Genomic DNA, 11,479 nt, shown 5'->3' with positions numbered 1-11,479 from the left:
ACTCATACTCTAATGACAGTTAGCTGACATGTAGCTGCAAAGTTACTCTAAAGTACTAAAGTGGACTATAGAAATAAAGTGTTACCATAACTTTTCATTACTGTCTACTTTCTGTGTATAACAGTTCTATCTAATTACATATTCGACAGATCGTACACTAATGAACAGGAGATCGGTCGTTCTCACCGTCGTCAAAGTAAAAGTCTCAGCGTGTCTGGCGTCACTCAGAGCTCCCGCCGGCGGTGCGAACGCAGCCAGGACACGCTCCTGAGGGAACCGTTAGTTCTCGGGGAAACGCCCTGGTGACTCTTTCTAGAACTGCCCCTTATGTGTGAGCCCGCTGTCCTCGTGATCACATGACCCTGAGCTCAACCTATGGTGTCGCAGGAAACCGCGTGGTGATGGGCAAGAACCACGTGTTCCGGTTCAACCACCCGGAGCAGGCGCGCGTGGAGCGCGAGCGGAGCCTGGACCAGCAGGGGGAGCCGGCGGACTGGAACTACGCCCAGAGAGAGCTCCTGGAGGAGCAGGGCATCGACATCAAGCTGGAGATGCAGAGGAGGTGCGGCACACGGATGACACACACACTGGTGATACACACGGATGACACACACACTGGTGATACACACGGATGATACACGAGTTCAGTTCTCTGCCACAGCTACACACACACACACACACGATCGTCTCTAACTGCACATGTGGAGTACTCCATGTAAACAGAGTCTGTTATGCGGAAACATGGGAGTAATCAGATGTGTAACAGTATATTAGATCCGTGCGTTCACTCTTAAAGGGCCAGCAGCCTCATAAACTCTTAATAAAAACACTCACTGCTTTTGACTGGATCACTTCTTTATCTTTAATATGAATCAATTTATATTTAATTCATACAGTGTAGACTGTACAGTGTTTTATTTTTTACTTTTGATTATTCAATTCCGGTAGTATTTCTTACTACATGTTTAATAAACCTATGCTAATGTTCCTGAAAAACTTAAAATTTATTTAATTTGTAGATTTTTCTATTATATTTGTCCTATTGTTTGTAATTTGCATCTTTGATCCTATTTTTAAGTAATCTAAAATCTTAATTGCCTGCCTTGCTTTATTACAGAAGGCTGTGTGTTATGATTGCAGTCAGCTTAAAGGACGTTAGTTTTATTCGGTTGACTAAAATGTGTAAAAAAACTAAATAAATTTCAAGGTTCACATTTAATCGTTTTTCTTCTAGACCTATTAAACCGTCTACCGCAGTCAAATAAGACAAGTAACACAAAACGGTAAACTACAATCAAATCTATGCACACATCGAATCGAAATTTGATTCAAAATCGAGAATTGATCCGAATCGAATCGTGAGGTCCGCAGATTCCCCGCCCTCGAGCCTTGAACTCAGCGGTGGTGCCGTATATCGAGTGAAGCGCTTCTGGAAGGAGAACACATGTGGGCGGGGCTTGACTGTGTCTGTGGGGAGCTGATTGGCTGGTTGTGGTTTGCTATTGGCTGATCTGATGTGAGTGACAGGTTAAAGCCCCGCCCACATCATCAGAGAAGAGAAGAGATGCTGCAAGAGGAACTGATTCTCATTCAACATTATTAACACAATAATGATGTGCACCCATAAATCATTACATTAAACACTGCAATATTGCATTAATAATTTTAGTTTCCTGGTGCATAACAGAACACAGCATTTTTACAGTTTAAAAACACTTCATTCTATTTTTTATGAGAGTTTTTAGGGAACTCTTTACAAAAAGGTTCCTTTTGTTAATTATATTAGTTCCTCAAAACAACAGCAAAGCAAACGCACACCTTATGAGTTGCAAGTTAAAGGGAAAAACTTATACTACAAAAATAACTGCACACGCTCCTAATATTCAACATGCAACTCGATTAGAATATCGTGCAAAAGTTCATTTATTTCAGTAATTCAACTTGAAAGGTGAAACTAATATATTATATAGACTCATTACATGAGATATTTCAAGCCTTTATTTGTTATAATTGTGATGATTATGGCTTACAGCTTATGATAACCTTTTCACAATATTCTAATTTTGAATTTGGCGTTTTCATAAGATTTATTTGGGGTTGATATGAGCGTTCAGTGTGTGTGTGTGTGTGTGTGTGTGTGTGTCTGCAGTACCGAACGCTTCCACTAGAGGAAACCCGTCTCCCATGAACAGCATAAGTGTGACCATTTAACTTTTCAAATCATTAACGTGTGTGTGTGTGTGTGTGTGTGTGTGTGTCAGTGCGTGTGTGTGTATGTGTGTGTGTGTTGACATTGCAAGTGCAAAACCGTTACCAAGTTTCGTATCAGTCTGATGAAGTAAAGAAATTTTTATTTTATTTTTAATGACTGACCAGCACCAGAGGGTCCATGTACAATTAGTAAATAATTAGACATAAAATATTTATTCGAGTTGAAATATGTGTAGTTTTTGAGAGGTTCGGACAGGGTTAGCTCACTTCTGTGCACATCTGCCTCAGGCTGCAAGATGTGGAGACGCAGTATCGGCGGGAGAAAGAGGAAGCAGATCTACTCCTGGAGCAGCAGCGGCTGGTGAGACACACACACACACACACACACACACACACACACACACACACTCTTCTGCTCACCGAAGCTGCGTTCATATGATCAAAATATAGTAAAACAGTGTAATATTACTCCAGTGTAAATCAGCTGTTCTCTGTGAATATATAGTACAGTGTAATTTATCCCTGTGATCAAAGCTGAATTTTCTCTGTGTGTGTGTGTGTGTGTGTTCAGTATGCTGATTCAGACAGTGGAGATGATTCTGATAAACGCTCATGTGAAGAGAGTTGGAGACTCATTTCCTCCCTGAGAGAGAAACTACCAGCTATCAAGGTATCACACACACACACACACACACTCACACACACTCACACACACACACACACACACACTCACACACTCACACACACTCACACACACACACTCACACAGCTTTGTTTTTGTGATATATGAGGACATTCCATAGGCGTAATGATTTTTATACTGGACAAACTGTATATTCTATCCCCCTACACTGCCCCATCCCTAAACCTGCCCATCACAGGAGACATGCTGCATTTTTACATTTAAAAAAAAACATTGTTTTTTATGTTTTTTAAGCTATTTGAAATATGAGGACTCATGCAATGTCCTCATATATTACGTGTAAGTTGTAATACCAGTGTAATATGCATGTCATTATACACATTTGTGTCCTCATATATCACAAAAACAAACACACACACACACTCTCACACACACACACTCACACACACTCACACACTCACACACACTCACACTCACACACACACACACACACACACACACACACTCACACTCACACACTCACACACACTCACACACACACACACACACACACACACACACACACACACACTCACACACTCACACACACACACACTCACACACTCACACACACTCACACACACACACTCACACACACACTCTCACACACACACACTCACACACACACTCTCACACACACACACTCACACACACTCACACACACACACACACACACACTCACACACTCACACACACTCACACACACACACTCACACACACACTCTCACACACACACACTCACACACACTCACACACTCACACACACTCACACTCACACACACACACACACACACTCACACACACTCACACACTCACACACACTCACACACACACACACACACACACACACACACACACACACACTCACACACTCACACACACTCACACTCACTCACTCTCACACACACACACACACACTCTCACACACACACACACACACACTCTCACACACACACACACACACACACACACACACACACACACTCACACACACTCACACACACACACACACTCACACACACACACACACACACTCACACACACTCACACACACACACACACTCACACACACACACACACACACACTCACACACACACTCACACACACACTCACACACACACACACACACACGCCTCCTCTAAAGCCTGTTTTATGCTTCTGCGTCGAATCGATGGCGTACCCCCGCAGACCTCTCTGCGTCGCCGCGAACCCCTCTCCGACCCCTCCGCCGTAGCTCGACGTGCACCTCCAAAAAATTGTAACTACGCGTCGAGGCAACGCAGACCACAAGGGCTGTGATTGGTCAGATACATCATTTCGGGAGTGAAGCTTTTCCAGTTTCCCCCTCCCGCTATACCGCCATTTTTAAAGTGACCACTGCACTGTTTGTTTTAACGATATCAAGTTGAGGAACGTTTGATTCTTCTGCGATTAAACATTTGCAATAAAATCATTTGTTGTTCAACGTCGATTAGCTCCTCCAGCTGCAACAACATTCTCTCTCTTTCGCTCGCCATCAGGCGCGTTTCCATTACAGATTTGCGCAAAACTTTTGCGATTTTTTTTTTCTGTATGTCGATAAAAAACTATTGCGAAATGACGGCGTTTCCATAACCAATGTTATGCGACTAAATCGTCTTTTTTTCCTCTCGCCATAAGCCATTCCAAAAATCATGGTAACGGACGTTGGTAGGTTTAACGTTATAGCCTATATCAACTTTTATTCAAGACACAGAGGTCCAGAGACAACACAGTACAGATATAAATGTAAAAACAATACAAAACAATTAAGAATGATGCGGATGAGGCATCATTTATAGAACATATACAGGCTTTGGGTCCAATGTTTCCAAAAGGAAGATGTATAGCTTGTGTCACTATAGCCATTATTATTATTAATGGAAGGAGACGTGGTGTGTTATCCAAGCATTGATGGCAGGGAAAGACACAGAGTTCTCCCTCATTTCTGCTCCGAGGTCTTGATTGTGGCCTTTCTTTGAGGTTTAGAGTCCAGCAGGCTATTCCTGTAATTGTTTCTTTTATGAATTTAATAAAGAACTCTGTCTCGTAATAATTCCAAACGGTCAGTGTAGCCTACTTTTGTGTCCATTCGTTTTCCCTTATTTAACCCGTAATTGCAAAACGAAAAATGAACGGTTGTTGTATTTTTTAAACGCAAAGTTAAACACCAAAATTTTTATATTAACTGTACACCAAATGCTGCGAAAAAAAAAAAAAAAAAAAAATCGATTAATTTTAAGATAGCCTATTTGTTTATGATTTTTTGCTCCTTTATTAAACATTTAAAATATTCACAAATTAATATGGAAAAAATGTCGATTTTACTGATTTTCTAAGGCCAAATTAGAACCTGGAATTTATATTTTTCCCGCAGTGCTGAATGAGAAGAGCCATATAACCACAGCCTACAGAAAGGTGATTTATAGGTGAGTTATAGGCTATAAATGTGTCTGAAAAAATAACGAGGCAGTTTAATTGTTTATTAATAAACTATTGTTTTCTAAATCAGTGTCGGCTAAAAACATATCTCCATCTCCGGATGCACCTTTAGAGAGAAATGCACCTTTCATACGGATTACATAATCAGAAGGTATTAGCCTTCGATTCGAGTTTGTTCGTTTTAAAGTGGACATTTTAAGCTTTAGCCTACGGAGGCGATATTTTGTTTCAGTTCTCGCGCTTTAGTTCACGGAGATCATGAAGCGCGCCTGATTGTTTTATTTTATTTTACAAAACCACAAAGTTTTGTTGTTATTGTGAGTTTACGCAAATAAAAGTAGTTGCGAATAATGTATTATTATTTTCTGTATGACCAGAAATTATAGAGTATTTTAAGTAGTTTCCACTGTTGATAGGGAAATGCAAGTGTTCGCGCCCGCGCGCCATCCAGTGCGCGCTCCACACACACACTTGGATATGCGTCAAAATCTTGTGTTTATTTCTGATAATCTTAGCCCCGTATTATTATTGTCCAACCTGTATTTTGAATGAGATGTGACGAATTGCTTTGTTCCTTTTTTGGATAAAAGCGTCTTCTACATATGTAGCCTAATAAATGTTATAATAATGATGATAATTTTTATTATTATTTGCGGACACGGACCCAAAACGCACCGCGTCTTCTAAATCAGGTGACTGTAAATGCGCAAAACCTTCCATTGCAGTTTTGCTAAATATTCCTTTTTCGAATTGCCTGAAAAACCTCCTCATGCGAGCGTAAAATCTTTTTTTGCGATAAACGGGAGTTTTTGCGAAATGGACGTGGTTCCATTGTGCGTATTTTCAATTCACAATTTCAATTTGCGCAATTTGAAGGGTAATGGAAACGAAAGCGGAACCGGCACACGGAACCAAAACAAACTAGCAAAGAGATTCGCGAAGCACACACCACCCTAGCGTTCTGGCGGTGAAATGCACCGCGATGCAACGCAACCTGACGCAGAACTATAAAACGGCCACGACGCCGTGGAGTTGACGCAGAAGCATAATGAGGCCTTAAGCCTCAGTGCTGTGTGCAGGTCCAGTCCATCGTGAAGCGCTGTGGGTCACACACACTCCCTCACACACACACACACACACACACACACACACACACACACACACACACTCACACACCTCCTCTAAGCCTCAGTGCTGTGTGCAGGTCCAGTCCATCGTGAAGCGCTGTGGGTCACACACACTCCCTCACACACACACACACACACACACACACACACACACACACACACTCCTCCTCTAAGCCTCAGTGCTGTGTGCAGGTCCAGTCCATCGTGAAGCGCTGTGGGTTACCCAGCAGTGGGAAGCGGCGTGAGCCTCTGCGTGTGTACCAGATCCCGCAGCGGCGGCGCATCAGCAAAGCCCCCGAGCGCGTGACGCTGAGCGACCTGAAGCTGCAGGCGGTGAAGGAGATCTGCTACGAGGTGGCGCTCGCCGACTTCCGGCACTCGCGCCGCGAGGTGGAGGCGCTGGCCGTGGTGAAGATGAAGGAGCTGAGCCGCATGTACGGTACGCACACTCGTCATCCTCTCAGCTGTGACCCCGGACCACAGGACCTGATCAAATGGAGATTTATACGTCATCTGAAAGCTGAATAAATGATCCTTCCGTTGATGTATGGTTTGTTAGCATAGGACAATATTTAGCCGAGATACAACTATTGAAAATCTGGAATCTTGAGGTGCAAAAAAATCTAAACCTTGAGAAATCTCCTCGTTTATGTTCACGCTTAAGCCTCACTCACTCACACATGTTTTTTATATATATATATATATTTACGTTATGTATTTACGGTTGTGTGTGCGTCTCGAGAGGAAGCTCTCGCGATAGAGCAGCATCGCTGGGACTGTATTGATGTGAATATGATGGGTTACAGGAGTGTTGCAGATGTGCGGGCGGCGGGACGAGGAGGAGGAGAAGGAGGCGTGGAGGGACGTGGCTCAGGACGTGTGGGACACGGTGGGCATCGGGGACGGGCGCCAGGACACACACACACACGCTGACGGAGAGAGAGGCGTGTACGACCTGAAAGCTCACATCGACAAACTGACCGATATCTTACAAGAGGTCAAAGAGCAGAACAACACGAAGGACGAGGAGATCAAAGCCCTCAGAGACCGGATGATGAAGATGGAGAGCATCATACCAGCAGTGCAGGTGAACACACACACACACACTGACACACGGAGACCTAGGACGACCTGAGGGAGAGTAAATCTTGGGCTAATTTGAATTTTTGGGTGAACTATCCTTTTAACTCTTTTTCGCACAAGTCAAAAACCACTTCCAGCTTAAAGCGTAAATCTCCATCACTGGTTTCTGATGCGATACTTCAAAATGCGCATAAAAACAATGGAAACATAGCCACTGACACACACATGCATTCACACACACAGTGTTCAGTAGTTGTGTATGTGTTTGTGTAGGACGATGATGAATCAGAGGATCTGAGCGCAGACGGTGATGAGGAAGATGGGCGTGGCCATCTAGAGCTCCTCCCCAAAGAGCAGCGCGTGTCACGGCTGATGGAGGAAGACCCCGCCTTCAGGAGGGGCCGAATGCGCTGGCTCAAACAGGAGCAGACACGCCTCCTCAACCTGCAGCAGCAGCAAATCACCAAGCGCTTGCGCCGAGGGGGCGGGGCCGGGGGCGGGGCTATGGGTGGGGAGGGCGTGGTCCACCTCCCCGGAACGGGACGCTTCATTCCCCCTCAGGACTGCAAGCTGAAGTTCCCCTTTAAGAGCAACCCTCAGCACCGGCTCTCCTGGGGGCCGAACGTGTCCGTCGCGCCAGACGAGGAACGAGGCCCCGCCCCCGGCGTGCCGTTACTTCCTCTTCCGTTCCAAATGCCGGTCATCATGCGCGCGCCTTCCCCCAGTCGCCCCTGGCAACCTCGTCACTACAGCAACGGTAACTACGGCAACGGCAATCACGTTCCTCAGCAACAACAATGGCGCCACAGGCGCAATTCGCTTGATGGCTCCACCATACCTGGCAACCAGGGTTATTATACCAACGGGCACCACAACAACAACAACCGCGGTCGCCATCGGCAACAGTCGCCGGGCCCTTGCGTACGCGGGGAGGGGGGGTACGTCAATCACCAACGGCCCCCACCGCACGCGCTCACCGATCAACCGCACGGCAAACACCAAAAACCACAGGGCTACGTCACCCCGCCGCGCATGAGACGCCAGTACAGCGCCCCGGACCTGAAGAGCAAAGAAACGCCCGTCTGATGATGTCATGAATACTAGCTGTTGTTTTGAGGGGTTAGTGAGTTAGTTCACAGAGTCTCATGTAGTCAGACTATCAGTAGAAAGAGTTTATTCTGGACTAGAACCGCCCACTTCGGGACAGGAAGAGAGCGTCACTGGCTACGTTTACATGCTACCAAATCACCCGTTAGTCATGGGACTGGCGGCTCAATCGCACTGAAAGCCTTCATGTAAACGCCTTCATCGATCCGATTGAGCTCGATCCCGATTTCCATCGGATTGAAAGCGGCGGTTTATTCCTTTTCTAATCCGATCGAGAGAACATGTGAACACTTGATCAGAGTGAAAACCGAAACTGAAAGACTGCGCATGCGCAATGATGTAGAAATAGCGCAATGATGTAGAAATTTTCTCCAAATTATGACCAGAAATGGATAAATATTAAGTCTGCTGTTTAAAACAAATAAAGAAGTAATGTAGAGAATAGTTATTACATCGGTAGTCTCTGTATATTCGTGCAGTGAGCGCATGTCAAAAACATCTATCTTGATTTGAAGCGTGTGACATATAAACACACACATCGCCCCGATCACATGTTCAGCGCTCATGTAAACACTGCGCTCAGATTCATCAGTCGCTTGAGTTCAGTGCGGCTGGAACACAAGCTGAGCCTGTAAACGCAGCCAGTGACCGTAAAGGAATGATAACTATAGCGATACAGGATTCGTCGGCTGGTGTGGCTGCTAATGTATCGTTACGGTTATCGTTCGTCGTGTCATCTTGAGTTTCGTACACACTGACTGTTGCTCGTCCAATCAGATTAGAGCTTGTGATTTTTGGAAGGCTCTCGTGGTTTTAAGTGCAATATGCATGTGTGGGCTGTCCGAGACTAGCTAACACAAACTCTGCTAGCGCACACGTCAGCGCTCAGTCTGTGTGTGTGTGTGTGTGTGTGTGTGTGTGTGTGTGTGTGTGTGTGTGTGTGTGTGTGTGTGTGTGTGTGTGTGTGTGTGTGTGTGTGTGTGTGTGTGTGTGTGTGTGGTGTTCAGCATCAGCACCGCTCAGACACGACTCTGCCCAGGATCGGTTGTGCATCAGATTTGCACTAGTTTTGGGCGTTTGTGTGTTCAGCCTCAATGTGCCTTAATAACCTCAGAGATCACTGACAGAAACGCCATGAGAGTGTGTGTGTGTGTGTGTGTGTGTGTGTGTGTGTGTGTGTGTGTGTGTGTGAGTGTGTGAGTGATGATGTACAGAGATCTGAGATGGAGGAACGTCTGATGCCTGATTCATGGTTCTTCTGAACCGGTTCTTGTTAATGATTCACACCAGAACACCTTGAGTATGTGTTCATATATGCTGTTCAACACCAGCTTGAATCTTTTAAACTCACACTGCAGTTTTTCTTTTTTTCTTCTTCAGTTTTTCAATTAAATTTGTTTTTTAAGCCAAACTTACCATCTTTAGTGGACTACACTGAGCCAGATGATGGTTGTTAAACAACACCAGACTTGTTCACGCCGCACTCGTCCATCTGCAGCATTAGCTCCTCCTCCTCCTGGAGATAATGAACATTAAACCAGAAACGGTTGAGCTGAAACACAACAATTCGTTCCTAACAAACGGATTCCTTGAAATGGTGCAAAGAAATGAGATGAGCAGCAGTGAGGAAAGCAATAGTGTGTGTAGGGCTGGAATGTGTTTGCACTCATGACTGACAGCTGTCAATCACTGATGATGACGATGCAAGTGATGATGAACGGGATGTTTAGAGTTCAAAGGTCAATGAAATGGACATGTGGAGTGAAATGCAAGTCATGTGAGTTTTAGAGTTTGTATTTCAGGATTTTTACAGTTGCGAGTGAACATGCTGAGCACGGATGTTTTAAACTCCCTGGTAGAAGAGATGTTGTGTCTCAACAGGACCTTCCTGGTTAAATAAAAATAATAATAATAATAATAATAATAAACTCAATCAGATGGCAGAAATATATATATTTTTTATATTTGGTATATGATTCCTGTGCCTTTGGGCCACAGACAGTTGTTTGATCCGGTTTGACGTTATTTTGAGTGGCAGATTTGAAACGGTCCCACTTGTGTGAGGGTGCACTGTATATTCCCACTGGAGAGTGTTCCTGGAGATTCCCACTGGAGATTCCCGATAGAGATTCCCAATAGATATTCCCACTGGAGATTTCCAATACAGATTCCCACTGGAGATTCCCAATAGAGATTCCCACTGGAGATTCCCAATAGAGATTCTCACTGGAGATTCCCAATAGAGATTCCCACTGGAGATTTCCAATACAGATTCCCACTGGAGATTCCCAATAGAGATTCCCACTGGATATTCCCACTGGAGATTCCCAATAGAGATTCCCACTGGAGATTTCCAATACAGATTCCCACTGGAGATTCCCGATAGAGATTCCCACTGGAGATTCCCAATACAGATTCCCACTGGAGATTCCCGATAGAGATTCCCACTGGAGATTCTCACTGGAGATTCCCAATAGAGATTCTCACTGAAGATTCCCAATAGAGATTCCCACTGGAGAGTGTTACTGGAGATTCTCACTGGAGTTTCCCAATAGAGATTCCCACTGGAGATTCCCGATAGAGATTCCCAATAGATATTCCCACTGGAGATTTCCAATACAGATTCCCACTGGAGATTCCCAATAGAGATTCCCACTGGAGATTCCCAATAGAGATTCTCACTGGAGATTCCCAATAGAGATTCACACTGGAGATTTCCAATACAGATTCCCAATAGAGATTCCCACTGGAGATTCCCAATAGAGATTCCCACTGGAGATTCCAGATAGAGATTCCCAATAGATATTC

General features: G+C 44.6%; 1 protein-coding gene across 2 annotated transcripts in view; it reads left to right on the top strand.

Moving 5' to 3' along the window:
- si:ch73-375g18.1 (kinesin-like protein KIF1C) overlaps positions 1 to 8,872 on the top strand; it is a 48,716-nt gene extending 39,844 nt beyond the window's left edge. For both annotated transcript variants that reach the window (XM_056271858.1, XM_056271859.1), the window contains exons 20-25: positions 388 to 562; positions 2,500 to 2,572; positions 2,783 to 2,881; positions 6,674 to 6,920; positions 7,288 to 7,568; positions 7,838 to 8,872. In XM_056271858.1, coding sequence (XP_056127833.1) covers positions 388 to 562; positions 2,500 to 2,572; positions 2,783 to 2,881; positions 6,674 to 6,920; positions 7,288 to 7,568; positions 7,838 to 8,650 — 1,688 coding nt within the window. In that variant the 3' untranslated portion in view covers positions 8,651 to 8,872. The remainder of the gene's footprint in view (positions 1 to 387; positions 563 to 2,499; positions 2,573 to 2,782; positions 2,882 to 6,673; positions 6,921 to 7,287; positions 7,569 to 7,837) is intronic.
- Positions 8,873 to 11,479: the final 2,607 nt, after the last annotated feature.

The sequence above is a fragment of the Rhinichthys klamathensis genome, unplaced genomic scaffold (assembly GCF_029890125.1).
Source record: "Rhinichthys klamathensis goyatoka isolate OS25496 unplaced genomic scaffold, OSU_Roscu_1.1 h1tg000326l_1, whole genome shotgun sequence".
NCBI classification, from domain to species: domain Eukaryota; kingdom Metazoa; phylum Chordata; class Actinopteri; order Cypriniformes; family Leuciscidae; genus Rhinichthys; species Rhinichthys klamathensis.
The sequence above is the reverse complement of the archived record's forward strand: the minus strand, read 5'-3'. Positions and strand labels throughout refer to the sequence as shown.